This window comes from Rhamphochromis longiceps, linkage group LG12 (genome assembly GCF_057381845.1).
Source record: "Rhamphochromis longiceps isolate RC_006_pf linkage group LG12, R_longiceps_female_GT1.1, whole genome shotgun sequence".
Lineage (NCBI taxonomy): Eukaryota > Metazoa > Chordata > Actinopteri > Cichliformes > Cichlidae > Rhamphochromis > Rhamphochromis longiceps.
Genome location: NC_140568.1, coordinates 10,292,172 through 10,309,430, shown reverse-complemented (window position 1 = coordinate 10,309,430; position 17,259 = coordinate 10,292,172). Strand labels below are relative to the sequence as shown.

Genomic DNA, 17,259 nt, shown 5'->3' with positions numbered 1-17,259 from the left:
ATTTGTAGTCCTGTCCATATTGGTCATTGTCAATGGGAATCTGAGCATCTTCAACTAGGCCACTAGTTGGAACACTTATGTACAACAAAGCAGACAAATGGTCACAAAATATTATAACAAACTTTATTTATACACATATAATATACTGATTTTAAAACTAAAAGGCTGCTTTTCTTGCTTGACAGATGTGGAGTAATAAATTATTCCAGTCAGCTGTTCCTGTGACTGGGCTATTCTTGTTAAATACTGTCACTGTACAAAAAAAACCAAACAGCTGGGAAACAACACATACGAGATTACATCTGAATTGATAATGGTGACCGTTTCTTTCACACAGCTGTGCTATCAAACACATTTTATTGCAACTATTGCTTGCATTAAAGTCGGTAGCTGGTAGAGACAGGAATGTGTATGATTTCAGTGGTTCAGACTTGAGCAGCCTCCTCCTCCTCCTTCACCTGGAAGACACGCATAAAAGCTCTTTACAGCTCAAGTGCTGAACATGAAATATAAATCAAGATGTCAGGATTAACATCTTAAAAATTAACAGTGTCCTAAAATCAAATGAGAGAAAGACAACAAACCTGTTCCACCGATTCAACCTCAGGTACATAAAACTGTAGCATGTTTTGGATGCCACTCTTCAAAGTCACAATTGAACTGGGGCAACTGGTGCAAGAGCCCTGCAGCTTCAGTTTAACAATGCCATCTTCAAATCCGCGGTATAGAACATCTCCCCCGTCCTCTTGCACAGTTGGCCTGACAGAGTGAGAACATTGACTTGTATTAGGCAAAAAACCCAAAAAGCATAGGAAGCAACAGGCCCTGAGGTCATAGTGCACCTTCATGAGTAGTTACCTTATTCGAGTCTCTAGTAGTTCTTTAATCATAGCAACTACCTCGTCGTCGTCGTCTGACGGTGCTGAAAGGAGAGGCAGAGATTGTTGTTCCTCAGCATTCAAAGCAGCTTGTTATTTCTGTCTAAGTTGATGTTTTAATAATGGGTAGACCACAGCTGTTTGAAAACCATACCTGTATCTGGGCTTGGCTGGCTGTCCTCGTTTACAACAGGAAGCCCGGAGGTAAAAAAGTCCATAATGGTAGCAAACACATCAGGCTTAATTACCTTCCATTCCAAATTTGGGTCAGCCTAAACGAAGAAGGATGAGAAACCAACCTATTCTTAGTTGTGGTATGCCAAGCTGTGCCAGTGCCAATTCTTACAAACTGGGCATGGCTTTACCTTTGTGATGGTAATAAAGTCAGGGCCCAGGAACACACTCTTGACTCCATCGATCCTAAAAAGCTGCCTGAAGACAATCACTGAGGTTTTATTACGCCACACTTAAAGATTCATCTTACACTTAATACAGAAGGTTGTGCAATGATTGTAACAAATAAATACACACATATAGACGTGCAAATTGTGTGCAGGTATCAGTCACATTTATTAACATAATATTTTAATGGGAATAGAATTAGAAAATAATATTTCTGTTCAAAATTGTTGCACCGCAGTGTCATAAAGATCAAGTAGAGGTAAAAGTGTTACACTGAGGACGTGAATCAGCAGCGTGCTGGGCTGTGAGAAGAGAGGTCTACTGTTTCTGTGCGTATCAGAGGTTATACCTTTTTTATATTTGGTAATAATAAATGTTGCCTTGGTTACTGCCCTACCAACAAGGCATGTACTGGTAAATCAATCTTGTCATGTGACTAGCAGAAGTCAAACTATTAATCCATTCTTCTTCTGGCTGCTCCACAGTGGATCATCTGCCTCCATCTCCATCGTTCTCCACTGTCACACTAATGTCCTCCTACATGACATCCACCAACCTTCTCTGGAGGTCCACCTATTTTCCTCCTGCCTGGAAGCTGTATATTCAACACCCTTTGTGCAGCATATCCACTATCACTTCTCTGCACATCTCACTTCCCTAACCCTTCTCTGCACAGACCATCTCAGCCTTGCCTGGCTCTCCAACTTTGTGTTTAAACTGCTCAACCTGAGCTGTCCCTCTGACATGCTCATTCTGATCCTGTCCATCCTGATCACTCTAAATAAAATATTTAGCATCTTCAACTCTGTCATCTCTATTTTTTTTTTTGTTTGTTTGTTTTTTGTCAGGGTCACTGTCTCCAAATTATACATCATAGCAGGTCTCACTACTATCTTGTAAAATGTCTCATTCACTCTTGCTGCTTTTCCTCTGTCACAAATCACCCCTGACACTCATCTCCATCCACTCCACCCAGTCAGTTATTTCACCTGTCGTGTGCACTGTCCACCGCACTGACCGCATGTATTAAAACTCATCTACCTACATCTGTTATGCTAAGATGACTGTTTGACATCAGGCATTTCTCTCAGACCAGTAATCTCACATACCTGGCTAGAGGTGAGCAGTGTGCCTCACGAGGGCCCGCAAAATTCATAGTTCCTGTTTCAAGAACTGTCCGGCCAGGCAGGAACTTCATGCTGTTTGGATTTGGTGTATCCTGCGTCTGCACAAACATGGTCCTTCCTGGGAAGAGAAAAAACAAAGAAGAAGAATGCAACATAAATCACCTTTTTTCATTAGACGGTGTCCTTATTTTGTGCAGCAACTCTTTACTTTATTGAACTGCAAGGCTAATGTCACGTGTCCTACAGGCACCTGCTCAAACAGCAGCTGCATCTATTGGGTTCAAGACAATCACTCCAGTATTAACACATTCAATGTTACACATGTGATTATTCTGAATACAAACCAGGAACAATCCAGATGGGGTTTGAGGGCCATCTGTTTGAAACTCCCGTGGTATGTGAAGGCAAGTGTAATCCAGTGCTCTGAAACCCACTGACAGCAAGACTGAAAAATGCAGCAGATGAAGACATTTAATACAGCCCAGCTCACACTGATAAATGAATGGTGTTAGAAATCAAAATGTCAAGCACCCGTGCCAGCTCACTTCATCTAATGCCTTCCTCTCTGGAGCGGTGAAATAATGATTTCAAAACATGAAGGTGTGGTGAGACTAATCCACTAAAATGATTTGGTGCACAGTGTTTGTACAAAACTGTATTACAAACTGTTGCATAAGGCAACACGTAAAACAACCAAAGGGGTCATGCAGAGCTTAAAACGATACACTGTGCAATCAGTATTTGTCTTACTTTAGCCAAGGAGAAAGAACTGTCTGTATCATTTCACTGATAACTAAAAATTTATTTATTTTTATAAGACATTTGAATTACAAAATAGAAAACACAGACATACACTATACAATTGCAGGCAAAAATGGCACTGTATATGATATGCAAGGAAAGTGGACAACAGCAGAAATCTGTCTGTTACTTTTATTTGGTGTTAGATTTGCCTGAACCTGCTGATCTGCTGGGATTTTCCCAAACAACCATCTTCAGTGTTTAAAGAGAATTGTCATAAAGAGAAAATATCTGGTGAACAATGGTTCTCTGGGCTAAAGCACATTGTTAAGGTCAGAGGTCAAATGAGAATGAACCTGATACAAATTCAAATGCAAATAACAACTTATTACAACAGAAGACCTTATCCAAATGCAAGACACATTGAAGCTTGAAACAGATGGGCTACAGCAGCAGAAGAGCACACTGTGTGGCACTCCTGTCTGCTAAGAACAATAAACAGGATTAACCAAAAATTGGAAAATGGAGCACTGCAAAATCGTTGCCTGGTCTCATGAATTTTAATTTCTTTTTTTAAATAATATTTTTTTTATTAAGAATTTTTCTTTTATACATATAAACAAAAAAAAAGAAAAAGATTACAGTTGATCTGTACATTCGGGATTAGGGATGGGTACCGGTGTCCGGTGCCATGATGGCACCGGTTCTGACATAAACGGTAGTAACCAGACCGAAAAGCAGCGCACATTTCGGTGCTTTATTTCGGTGCTTTTTTTTCCTGAGCTGTGATACACTTTTAGCCAATCATTTTACGTTTCCGAGGATAGTAGGCGGGGCCAGGTACGTACGTTCTGTTAGAGCAGAACCACAGATTAAAAATGTCCAAGGCGAAGCGGTCAAAAGTCTGGCTGTACTTCATAGCAAAATATGCAAACTCAGCAGCCTGCAACAAGTGCTTTAAGCTGATACTGTGATACTGTCAAAGGAGGTAACACCAAGAATCCGATTAAACAGCTGGCGACGCATAGCGGTTTTTTTTTTTAAACCCAGAAATGCGCCGTATTTGATAGCTTGCTGCGAGACCTCACACCGTGCACGTCGGGTGGGTTGCCAGTTATCGGACCCGGAGCAACATCCCCCAAAAACCCGAAGAATAGAGTCCTGGCCCCTAGCTCTGCCAGTGTAGCAGAAATGATGAGGATGATGATGCAGCAGCAGCCGTTCTTCTCTGCATGAGTAGCTTCATGTTGTTCGTGTGTAATTTACGTTGAGTAGGCTAACCACGTTATTACATTAATGCATGTAAGGTGAACTAGCAAACATCATCATAGCTACATGCGGCTGTCCTCTTGTTTGATGGCAGATGCTCCCTTCACCCTGGCCAAAAAGGCTAAAATGACCAAAGAAAAAGTGGGAAACAGCTAAACATGAGAGGTTTTGGACAAAGTTTGTGTTTTTTCCATTGTTTAAGCACTGCTTCCAGCCAAGAGTGATGCCATATATGCCACATAGCTGCAGAAAAGGCACACATTGTTATCTTTTTACAAAAAAAAAAAACAAACAAACAGCTGAACACGAGAGGTTTTTGGACCAATTTTGTGTTCTCTGTTCTTTAAGCACCGGTTCGAGCACCGTTTAAGCACCGGCACCGTTTCAAAAGTACCGATTTGGCACCGGTATCGGATAAAACCTAAACGATACCCATCCCTATTCGGGATGAATTTCAATTTCTGCAGCGATGTTTGGATAGTACGGTCAGATTTGTCATGGCTCCATCCTTCCTTGTATCAATGGTTTAGGCTTCAGGTAGTGTAGCAATCATGCAGATTTTTTTCTTAGTATACTTTGAGCCCCTTATTTCCATCTGAGGATAAATTGGGAATACGTGGAATGACATGCTGCTCACCATGTACATCCCTTTGTGAAAGTGGTTATAATGGCTTGCTTCTTTAACCCTTTATTTACAAGTGCTCTTTAAATGACAGTAACTGTTTCCGTTTTTGTTAAAGACATAATTCAAATGGTTCCAGAAGAAGGAGAAAACAGGCTTCATGGGATACTTAATTTATCATGGTAGTACAGGAAATTCACAAGGTAAAAAACAAACAAGGGCCTAAATTTTACCAAGTGAACTTCACATTGCCTTAACTCCTCAACCATTTTGGTCATGTCATGAAGAATTGAGGCAGTTCTTAAGGCAAAGGGGGTCCAACCCAGTACTAGCAAGACGTTTGTAATGACGTGTCTGAGTGTATAAGACCGTAGAAACACCAGCAGAAAGTTATTTTAGTTTTGCCTTTTGTAATTAATTGTTATTTATATTTTGTTTTGATGTTTTAATCCAGTTTAGTTTGAGTTAGTTTACAGAGTGAGTGCAGATTGGTTTTTGGTTTTTTTTTTTAAATCACTTATTGAATTAAGGGCATATGTCAGAGGCAAGATTTAGTAAAATCAGTGCAGTTATAAACTTCTTAGGTGTAAATAAATATATCTACGAAAGCCTGATAAGGCAGTTTAATTTTTTTTAAACCAAGTTAAGCGATACTAAAACCTGTAATATTTTTGTTAACTATAATAACTGCAATAACTTATGGATATGAACTGTCGAGAGTAACGGTGTCCCTGTGTACAACTCGGGATAATCCAGAAAAAGCAGATTAGAATCGGGCTAAAGTTTTAGCACTTGTGCAACACAAACAAAAAAAAACCCTTTTTTTTAAGTTTGCAAAGGTTTGTTGTGGTTGATACTGACGACTTTAAAGTGTTAATAAGCGGCTGTACGGTGGAGACGTTTAAAGCAGTAAAACATCCCCACACCTCCCTGCTCTGTAGCTGACTGCGTCACTCCGCCGTTTAGCCAGCGTGCTACCGTTAGCCTGCCTGACCCTGATGCTTAACATGCCGACACATTCATGCACACATGAAATAAAGCAAAAACAGAAAACAATGCAGATATAGATAAATACAAAACAACTTACAGACGAGAAAGTCTTGCTGAAATACCCAACAATCTGCCGACCTGCCTGTAAGTCGCCATGTTTGTTATGGTTAGCTAAACACGACGGAAGTGGCGCGGTAAATAAGGGGACGTGACGCACTATTATTGTACATTTGTTCGTCCCCCCTCTTATTCCAGCAGCAGCTACACTCAAGTCCAGCTTCTAGAAAACTCTGAAATAATTTTGTGTTGTATCTAAAAATATGCCGTGTGGCAAAAACTTTAGAAGGAGAAGGGACTCGTCCGATGTGGAAGAGGATGAGACCACCGAAGAAGTCAGGTAGAGCCATCCGTTTAACCACAGGAATAAAAAAAAGCCCTTTAGAGTAATGCTATGCATGCTAATGCTAATCGCTAAACGCAGATAGTTTGTGGTCGCATTTCATACAAGCTGCCCAGGTAATGTGTTTGCAATCGTTTGTGTTTCATGGATGTTTAGACATAAGTTGGAAGAGGCTAAAGAGCTACAGAGTTTGCGCAAACGACAGACCGGAATCAGGTAACGTAAATAAATCAAACCACGAACACGTTTCATCCTGTTACTTTACATGAAGTTTTACAGTCTGTGGTTTGAGCAGTTACAATCACAGTTTTTTTTAAATATTTCTTTTATTTAGTGTGACCGCCTTGTTGGTTGGAGAAAAACTTCCACCAGAGGCTGAAATTGAGGTAGGTAGTCAGTTTTGTAAAATATATATATATATTTTAAATTGTAATATAGCTTCATTAACCAAGGTGTTTTGTTTTTTGAACTTACGTTTATTAACATTATTTGATTATTCCGCACAGAATGACCCATTTAAACTGAAGACTGGGGGAATTGTTGACATGAAGAAAGTGAAAGACCGGAATAGAGACATGTAAGTGAGTTTTTAACTATTTTTAGCATAATTGCTCTAAGCTGTGCATTGATATGTCATCATTTCATGTTATGTATTCAGGACAGAAGATGAGACAGACCTCAACCTGGGGACGTCTTTTTCAGCCGAGACAAACAGAAGAGACGAGGATGCAGATATGTATGTGTGCTTTTTTTTCTTTTTTGTTGTCCCAATGTCTGATTCTTTTCCCTCCACTTTAGTTAGATATAGCACAAATTACTTAGAAGAGACATTTCAAATCCCCAACATTTAGGACACAATTCAAGATACCCTCACACTTGTTTACAACATGGTTTTATCATAAATTTATCCTCACAGGATGAAATATATTGAGACGGAACTAAAAAAGAAGAAGGGCCTGGTGGAGGCTGAGGAGCATAAAGTTAAAGTGAAGAATCCAGAGGACCACCTGTACGAGCTGCCCGAGAACATCCGAGTCAATTCTGCCAAGAAGACAGAGGAGATGTTGTCTAATCAGATGCTGAGTGGCATCCCTGAAGTTGATCTCGGCATTGAGTATGTACCGAGAATATTCTAGTAATCATCTACACTTATTTTAGACTCAGCAAGAGGAGTCTTTTGACTAAAACTGCATTTTTGCATGAGATATGGCATGAACGAATGCTGCTTTTTACTTGTAGCTTTACTAATGCAACTTGTGTATGTAATTTCTTTTCTAGTGCAAAGATAAAGAACATTATCCAGACAGAGGAGGCAAAAGCAAAGCTTTTGGCAGAACAAAGAAACAAGAAAAAAGACCACGGCACATCATTTGTACCCACGAACATCGCTGTTAACTACGTCCAACACAATCGATGTAAGTAATCTGAAGAGAGCGAGATATTCCACACCTAAATTAAAGCGGATTATACTGATCAAGCTGACTTTTTCTTTCAGTCTATCATGAGGATGCAAATGCACCGCAGAGACACCACAGACACAAAGAAGAACCCAAAGCAAGACCGCTGCGTGTGGGCGACACAGAGAAACCAGGTCCAGAGGGTAAGAGACTACAGATACGCTCACTGCTCAGTACACAGAAATAGTTCTATAACAGTTGGATAAACAAAAGAAAATGGGTGGGTGGAATCACCCCGGCGAGCAGGCAGTATGGACACTCGGCTTTGTGACTTTGAGATCAAGGTCAGAGGTCAAGTTTTCTGAAAATTATCTTAGCAATTTGGAGATTTTATCATCTCATAATTAGAGATGGACCGATCCGATATTACGTATTGGTCCGATACTGACCTAAATTACTGGATCAGATATCGGACAGAAATAAAAAATGTAATCCGATCCGAAGTATCATAAAATCACCTCACAAAACGCGCTACTTGGCGTAACCCAGCTCGGTGCGTCGGAGCAGTATATGTCACGTGATAGAGCGGCTATTGTCTGCGAGACCTGTCGGGGGCCATGTTGGGCATTAACAAGGAAAGGGGGGGCGCAAATAAATATTTTTCTTTGTTATGTCATTTAAAAACTTTGAATAAGTAATTACCTGAATCTTACAACAAAAGTGGTCACCTGATTAAATGTATAGAAATCCATTATTGTATATAGTAACTATTAGGTCTAATATACACCCTAGTAAGCTATAGTACTTTTTCCTTTGGGAAGGTACCATCTGTGCAGTCTGCAATTCTGTTGAAGAAAGATGTTGAATCTATTTAAATATTGTAGAAAAATAATTGATTATTGTGCATTTGTTTTACACTTGCATTAAATTAAAGTTGATTACATCGATTAAGGGAAGGGGGGTGGTTCCCTAATATTTTTGCTGGGAGTTGGCAACCCTAGTAATTAGGTAGGTAAGTACTATTTAAAATACCAGAATAGGGAGGATGGTGTTGGTTTAAATTTATTAGATTGATCAGTGTTGCTGAACTATAAAATGTTTTGGGTGGAGTGTATTTTTTGCATACAGGTATAACAGAATAGCTTCAGTGTCTTTTTTTCAAACTTGAGTATGAACTTATACAAAATACAGCAAGATATTTATAAAAAACAGTTTTATTGATTACAAAATATGCTATATCGCATTCATATCGGTATCGGCAGACATCCAAATTTATGATATCGAATCGGACATTAAAAAGTGGTATCGTGCCATCTCTACTCATAATGACAATAATTTCACAGAATCAAGAGAAATCTCTGCACACGAAGGGAGATGGCTGTGACCTTGAGACCCTCATGAAGCAGTAAATTAAAAACAGGCATGAATCTGTAGTAGGAATGACTGCATAGACTCAAACACTTCAAAAACATTGCCAACTCAAAATTGAATAAAGTCTAAGTTGAAGTGGAAAACTGTCCTGTGGGCCAGACCTTTCAGAATGTGAAACTCTTGTTTTAAGTCACTGTCACTTGTGCATTTCCAAAAATATTTCTCAGTTTCAGGATTTTCTTCTTTTTATCCAAGCTAGATACAAACTGTATTACAATCATTGCATTTAATTTACTTTCAATGGTATCCCCCATTTGCTTGTGTGTCTGTGTGGGGATTTATTGAAAATCTTTTTGAAACCTTTAATCTGATTTCTAACTTATTTGTTCATCCACAGCTCCGTCACCACCAAACTACCGCAAACGTCCAAACAATGAGAAGGCTACAGATGACTACCACTATGAGAAGTTCAAGAAGATGAATCGACGATATTGATGTGGATATATATATATATAAAACCATTTTAAACTCAAGATTGGACCATAAATCATTTGAGGATCCCAAACGGCTTTTGATGGCATAGCTCTAACATCAGGGCCACACCGTGTAATTATTGTATATAGCTCCTGCTGTTTGTCTGTATACAGTACAGTTGTTAATGTCTCAGATGATTTCTTTTGCTCAGGATTGTCTTAAGTTTAAAAGACAGGAATATGTTAAGGATGCAGATTCTGGTCTTAAACTGGTCAGGATTTATTTTTATTTTTTTAAATCGGTGACTTTTCCCTTTTTAAGTGTCCACTGTTACATGTTTAGCTGTAGATTTGTGTTTAAAGATTTCAGAAAAATAAATTAAAAAAAAGAACCAAAAATATTGTAATATTTGATTTAATCTGATGTGCAGTTAAATTAAACAGACAAAAGTAAACCAATGCCATTCTTAAAAAAAATAAAATACATTTAATGCAAAGTCTAACACAGGAATATAAAAAAGTACTTGAGTTTCAAAGGTGAGTTTAAAGTTGTCTTCATTTTCTTTTACTTCTTTTACTGAACGTGATTCAAGTCTAGACTTTTTACAGTGGAGTTCTTTATCAAATATATCTTCTAGTTTGTAACTAGGCTTGATGCAGATCTTGGAAAGCAGCAGTTGCACTTAAGAGCCTACCACTCAACACAAGCATTTTAGGTGGTTTAATACAACAGTCTCTTATTTTTGTGATGTGTTAATCCAAAAGAAACCATTCATTGCAAAGTTTAAGTCCAGTTTTAAAGTCCTCGATACAAAAAAGTAGCAAGTCAAACAACGGTTCACAAGCTATAACTGATCCAAACTGGGCAAAAGCAAACCGACAGGTGTCCCCCTTTCCTCCTCACGGTTTCTCTACGGAGGCGGTCCCGTGTCCGTTAAGGTGGTGCTGGGGGTTCGTCTCCTGAGATGGAGGCCCGTCCACGTCCTCGCGCTCCCCGTGCGTAGAACTGTTGCTGCTGTTCGCGGAGGCCCAACTGTCTCGACGGCGGTAGGCCTCGCACAGAGGCAGGTCAGTGCTGTCCCACTGACTGTAGCTGTGCAGAGCAGAAACCAGCAGGAGGCAAAGAATCAGTGCAGCACAGAAAGAGAGGAGCAGACGAGAGCAGCAGGTCAGAAACAAGCACAACCAACTCAGAGAGGAGCACGTGAAAGCACATTTGATAGAAGCACAGAGGTTATGCAGAAGCACCAGAAACAACTTAAACATAAAACAGCAATTTATTCATGTGTTACTATTTAGAGGGATGACTGTTGATTAAGCTCAGCAGAAGGGTGAGAACAAGTGCTGATGGATCAGAAAAGCAGAGCAAGTGCACCGAGCATGGCAGACCCCAATTTGGCATGATGCAAACAGAGCTCAGAGACACCTCTTAACACTTGATCACAGAAAACAAGACAAACTACTTCAACATTTTGTCTCTACTTTATTTCTTAATCATCCTGGGTCTCTAGGAACAGCGGGCAAAACCTGGTAAACATGTACAACTGCACCGTGCGACTGTGGCTGACACTGATGTTAAGGTTACACCTTTTAGATTTTAGGGACGGAATGAAAAACATTATTGTGGAAACTCTAAATAAATACCAGCAAACGTGTGTGTTTAACTGCACAGACCATCCTTAAAATATAACACAAAAGGCCATCACAACTTTATTTGACTTAAATACTACATATAAATAATCTTAAATTGATTAAAATGATACTTTTACACACAGAAAAAAAATATCTATAAATCCATATAGCTTTAGGACTTTAGATGTATATACGTGTTCTTTGTAGCACCCAGCAAATTTCAACAATTCATCGATGGATACAACAGCAAATCAAGTGCTTTAAATGATAGATTTTTAATAAACTTTGTTCATTCTTTTCATTTTTTTCTATTACTATAAATGAACAAGGAGTTCTCAATACTAAGATTTATAAATGCTGAATCTCTCCTGTCTACCAGATAATGTTGGGTAAACATCTCTCTAGGCCAGGCGAGGGGAACTCCAGGCCTCAAGGGCTATATCAGCTCTGTTTGGATCAAGGGCACATCTAAAACCTGCAGGACACCAGCCCTTGAGGCGTGGAGTTCCCCCACCCCTGCTCTAGGCCATCAGACGCTGCAGACTAGTTCCTAGGCAGTGACTAGTTGCTCTGCTGTGATTGGGTAGTTTTTAAATCAGACTGCCTACTAATCACAAGGGACAATGAAAATATGAACAAGATCTTTTCCAAGAGCTTCATCAGTCACCTATCCATGAAACAACTAATCACAGCAGACTATAGTGTCTCTTCTAGTTGATTTGATCTAGCACTAACCATTAGAAGTAAAATCAGTAAATCTACTGTTTTTGGTTCCAAAGTGCTGATATTTAAGGGCATGCCACTTTAAGACTGAAGACCTCCCTCTAATCATCTCTTATAATGATTTCTTTTAAAAAGGTCAAGGCACGCACTAAATAGTAACAATGTAAAGGCGCTTGTGGTGAGATGAGGTTCATTACAAAGACCTATAACAATTTTGATGAAAGGCTCAGTTTAGACACTGTCACAAGCCCTTCCCAGGGCTCAGTGTAAATGGTGAAATGTGAAACAGCGGTGCTGGGAATGGGACGACAGAGGTGCAATGGGATGAGGGATGGGGGCAAGTATGAGCCTATTTATACCTGGAGGAGTAATATTCTTCCTCTAGCTCATACAGGTCGATGGCAATCTCGTCACGGAGTGACATGAGCTTCTTGTCGCACTCTTCCTGTAGCGAGCGGAGCTGCTGGTTCTGCAGGCTGATGGCGTCGTTCACGGAGGGGAAGTCGTTCAGAATTAGGAACTGCTTCAGGTCAGAGACCAGCTTCATGAGGGACTCGCCGGCACGTACCTGGCACAGAAACATAGAAGAGGGGAAGCAGGTTTGAAAATGATCATAGTGATGACTTGTTAAAATGTCAATTTCTGCACAGAAAAGATTTTTCGCTAAGTGTAGAAACCGATTCATTCACAGGGCTGTAATGCGTCTGTCAGTTACATACAAACTACAACATTTCAATACAAAGGATACTGCAACAGTAAAGTGCAGCCCCAGATGTGACTCTTCGACTAGTGCTAGTGCACACATCAACATGTTTACAGTAATATGATAAATTACATGGATAATATGTTAACCTTTCATTCAAAGGAGTCTTTCTTGGAAACAGATGTAACCAGCTTTGGATTTTTTCTTCCCCACAGGTAACAGAAATAAATAACAATAAAGCCCTGAATATGTTGCATACGAGTGTGTTGTCAGGCGTTTTCTGCAGTACTTACAATGTTGGCTGCTCTGACATGCATCTCATAATGGTCCTGCTCTGCCTGAGTAGGTCGGGATACCTGTGTCTCATCCTCAATCTGGACAAAGAGATAAGTGGTAGAATATTATACTCGTCATAATGGTGTGTTGTATTTGGTCCACTTAATCAATGTAAACCAATTTGAAACCAATAAGTGACATTTAAACAACACTAAGCTGGTACTAAGGGACGTAAAGTGTGGAAAGAAAAAATATTCTCCACACCATTACACCACCAGCACCAGGATGGATCCATGCTTTCATGTTGTTTACACCAACTTCTGACCGTACCATCCAAATGTCATGGCAGAAATCGAGAGTCCGACCAGGCAATGTTTGTACAATCGTCTGTTGTCCAGTTTTGGTGAATATGTACAAACTGTAGCCTCAGTTTCTTGCTCTTAGCTGACAGCAGTTCCGTCCAGTGCGACTTTCTGCTGCTGTAGCTCTTCTGCATACCTCGACTGTAGGGACTGGTTATTTTAATTACCAGTGCCTTCCTATTAGCCTAAAATATTCTGGCCATTCTTCAGGCATTAACACTGCACCTTCACACAGAGAACTGGCGCTCGTTGGTGCTCGCTTTGAACTTCAGCAGGTCGCCTTTGCCACATTATGATGTTCAAATGCGAGTAACAAGGCACGAAATGAGTTGTGACCAGCTCTGATTGTAGTAAAAACACGAAAATACACAAAGAGGGAGGTGACAGTATGTCTGTTACCTTTGCTGTCTTGACTATTTCTGTAAAGTTGTCCATAATGGAGCGGATGTCATCTTTGAGCCTCTTGTTGTAGTTTTGCAGTAGAGTCTCTTTGCTCTGAGGAAGCACTCTCTGGGTAGTCATCGTGCCCGGGTAAACACACACCTCACGTCACCTGTGTACACCGAAATAACACACGCGGGCGCCTTTAGGCGATAAAGTTTACAATAAAACAAAAAAGGCTAAACACATCATCAACGAGCACGCAAGTAGCTAGCACCGAAAGGCGCGTGCTTTCAAAACAAAAGCGAAGTCTCGCTCTCAAACAGTTTTCACATCTGTACCTGTATACGAATACACTTTAGTACGGATTATTGAATTACTGTTACATACCGTTTCTTACCACATATTCTACAATCACTTTTGTTTTCATGTAAAACAAACTCCTACGTTAGCGCCTCCTCCTTCTCTTGAAATTTGTGTGCTCACATCCGGTATCTCCCTGTAACACCGCACTCTACCGGTGCCTCCGGTAATTGCTCTCATGAATATATATATATATATATATATATATGACATATATATATATATATATATATATATATATATATATATATATATATATATATATATATATATGACATATATATATATATATATATATATATATATATATATATATATATATATGACATATATATATATATACATAAAAAAAAAAAAAAAAGGCATCGGTGGGCAAGGGACGAAAACAGGGCGTTGTTGGAATGCTACTACGCAAGTAACCCCGGCGGAAGGGGCTACATGAATAGGATGAGGGACCTATGGATTCTTCGATACCCAACATCCACAATGACGGCGAAACAACTAGTAGCTCAGTGTTCCAACATTCGAAAGAAGGGACTGCTCTCACAGCTAGAGATTGACGAGGTACAACACAAATGCTACGGCAAGGAGGAGTCAGGACGCCAGGTCAGGGGGGAGATATCATCACCCCCACCCGAGATTGGGTACATAGCCCCAAGTGTGATAGGAGAAGGATCGTTGAGTGCGAGAGGAACTGACCTGAAAAATAGGATCATGGCCAAGCTTGAAACCTGGATCCCCCGTAGCCGGTTACCAAGATTACGTGAAGTACCCTCAGAAGGTCTGCTAGATGATGTTAATGCAGCACTACGGACAATACCTACAACCACGGTTACCGACACTAACAAGCTGATCTACAATACGGCAGCAGTGATCAGTGAGATGCTTGGCTACAAGTTGAACAGCCACAAGGGGCAGTACCCTCCATGGAGAAGGAGGCTAGAGGGCAAGATCAAAGTAGCACGGAGGGAGGTTAGCCAACTAACGGAGTTGCAGAAAGGTGCGACAAATAAGGTGCCTAAGAAATACAGCAAGCTGTCCATACCTGAGGCCTTGGAAACTGCCAAGCAAAGACTCACAGCCTTGGCCAGCCGCTTGAGGAGGTACACCAGAGAGATAGAAGGCAGGAGAATAAACCAGCTGTTCTCCACAGAACCAGCAAAGGTGTACTCTCAGTGGCAAGGGAACAATAAGAGAACAGCACCACCAAGGCTGGAGACAGAACAATACTGGAAGAGCATATGGGAGAAGGATGCAACCCATAACGGCAATGCTCAGTGGCTAGAGGATCTGAGGGCAGACCACAGCGACCTCCCTGAACAGGGTCCAGTAACCATCACAGTGGCAGATATCCAAGAAAGGGTCTCCAGTATGAAGAGTTGGACAGCACCAGGGCCCGACATGGTTCACGCCTACTGGCTGAAGAAGCTGACTGCACTCCACGAGCGTCTGGCAGCACAAATGAACCAGCTGCTAGTTAACGAGAGACACCCGGAATGGCTAACTGAAGGCCGGACGGTCCTGATCCCCAAGGACCCCAAGAAGGGACCGGTCCCCTCCAACTACCGACCAATAACCTGCCTCAGTACTACATGGAAGCTCCTGTCAGGTATCATATCGGCTAAGATGAACAGGCACATGGGTCAATACATGAGCGGGACACAGAAAGGAATTGGCAAGAATACCAGAGGTGCAAAACACCAGCTACTGGTAGACAGAACAATCAGCCGAGACTGCAAGACCAGACTGACCAACCTGTGCACTGCCTGGATTGATTACAAGAAGGCCTATGACTCAATGCCCCACAGCTGGATACTGGAATGCCTAGAATTGTACAAGATCAATGGGACCCTAAGAGCCTTCATCAGGAACTCAATGGGGATGTGGCGTACAACACTAGAGGCCAACTCCAAGCCCATAGCACAAGTTACCATCAAGTGCGGGATCTACCAAGAAGATGCTCTGTCCCCACTGCTGTTCTGCATAGGCCTGAACCCCCTCAGTGAGATCATTAACAAGACTGGCTACGGATACCGACTACGGAACGGAGCAGTTGTCAGCCACCTCCTGTACATGGATGACATCAAGCTGTATGCCAAGAGTGAACGAGACATCGATTCACTGATCCACACTACCAGGCTATACAGCAATGACATTGGAATGTCGTTCGGACTGGAGAAGTGTAGTCGGATGGTAACAAAGAGAGGGAAGGTAGTCAGAACTGAGGGGATTGAACTACCAGAAGGCAACATTGCAGACATAGAGGACAGTTACAAGTACTTGGGGATCCCGCAGGCGAATGGGAACCATGAAGAGGCCGCTAGAAAAGCTGCAACCACCAAGTACCTGCAGAGGGTCAGGCAAGTCCTGAGGAGTCAGCTGAATGGTAAGAACAAGATCCGGGCCATCAACACATACGCCCTGCCCGTGATCAGATACCCTGCTGGGGTAATAGGCTGGCCAAAGGAGGAGATAGAAGCCACTGACATAAAGACAAGAAAGCTCCTTATCATGCATGGAGGGTTTCACCCCAAGTCCAGCACCCTGAGGCTGTACGATAAGCGGAAGGAAGGGGGCCGGGGACTGGTGAGTGTCAGCACCACAGTCCAGGATGAGACAAGGAACATCCAAGAATACATTGGGAAGATGGCCCCAACTGACCGAGTGCTCAGTGAATACCTCAGGCAGCAGAAACCCAAGAAAGAGGAGGGAGACGAGGAACCATCATGGAAGGACAGGCCCCTGCACGGTATGTACCACCGGCAGATAGAGGAGGTGGCTGATATCCAGAAATCCTACCAGTGGCTGGACAAAGCTGGACTGAAAGACAGCACAGAGGCACTAATCATGGCAGCACAAGAACAAGCTCTGAGCACAAGATCCATAGAGGCTGGGGTCTATCACACCAGGCAAGACCCCAGGTGCAGGCTGTGTAAAGATGCCCCAGAGACAATCCAGCACATAACAGCAGGGTGCAAGATGCTAGCAGGCAAGGCATACATGGAACGCCATAACCAAGTGGCCGGCGTAGTGTACAGGAACATCTGTGCCGAGTATAACCTGGAAGTCCCGAGGTCAAAATGGGAGATGCCCCCAAGGGTGGTGGAGAATGACCGAGCTAAGATCCTGTGGGACTTCCAGATACAGAC

General features: G+C 41.5%; 3 protein-coding genes across 4 annotated transcripts; 1 reads left to right on the top strand and 2 right to left on the bottom strand.

Annotated features, from left to right (window-relative positions):
- Positions 1 to 109: 109 nt before the first annotated feature.
- Positions 110 to 6,241, bottom strand: LOC146656926 (NFU1 iron-sulfur cluster scaffold homolog, mitochondrial-like). The gene is made up of 8 exons (XM_085424704.1): positions 6,127 to 6,241; positions 2,752 to 2,852; positions 2,390 to 2,525; positions 1,244 to 1,310; positions 1,033 to 1,150; positions 859 to 922; positions 585 to 759; positions 110 to 458 (listed from the first exon to the last, which is right to left on the bottom strand). The coding sequence occupies exons 1-8, from the start codon at positions 6,183 to 6,185 to the stop codon at positions 426 to 428; spliced, it is 753 nt and encodes a 250-aa protein (XP_085280830.1). The 5' UTR covers positions 6,186 to 6,241; the 3' UTR covers positions 110 to 425.
- A 20-nt stretch (positions 6,242 to 6,261) lies between these two features.
- On the top strand, positions 6,262 to 10,069 carry LOC146656925 (splicing factor C9orf78 homolog). The gene is made up of 9 exons (XM_085424702.1): positions 6,262 to 6,426; positions 6,586 to 6,645; positions 6,764 to 6,815; positions 6,936 to 7,006; positions 7,088 to 7,165; positions 7,346 to 7,543; positions 7,708 to 7,844; positions 7,925 to 8,029; positions 9,595 to 10,069. Exons 1-9 carry the CDS (start codon positions 6,350 to 6,352, stop codon positions 9,690 to 9,692), a joined length of 876 nt encoding a protein of 291 aa, XP_085280828.1. The 5' UTR covers positions 6,262 to 6,349; the 3' UTR covers positions 9,693 to 10,069.
- LOC146656924 (mediator of RNA polymerase II transcription subunit 22) lies at positions 10,070 to 14,260 on the bottom strand. 2 transcript variants are annotated; one of them, XM_085424705.1, is made up of 5 exons: positions 14,138 to 14,260; positions 13,766 to 13,919; positions 13,022 to 13,102; positions 12,385 to 12,593; positions 10,070 to 10,763 (listed from the first exon to the last, which is right to left on the bottom strand). In XM_085424705.1, exons 2-5 carry the CDS (start codon positions 13,886 to 13,888, stop codon positions 10,571 to 10,573), a joined length of 606 nt encoding a protein of 201 aa, XP_085280831.1. In that variant the 5' UTR covers positions 13,889 to 13,919; positions 14,138 to 14,260; the 3' UTR covers positions 10,070 to 10,570. The 2 variants fall into 2 exon arrangements, with proteins under 2 accessions (XP_085280831.1, XP_085280832.1); XM_085424706.1 differs by having other exon boundaries at positions 14,148 to 14,215.
- Between the last annotated feature and the right edge of the window lie 2,999 nt (positions 14,261 to 17,259).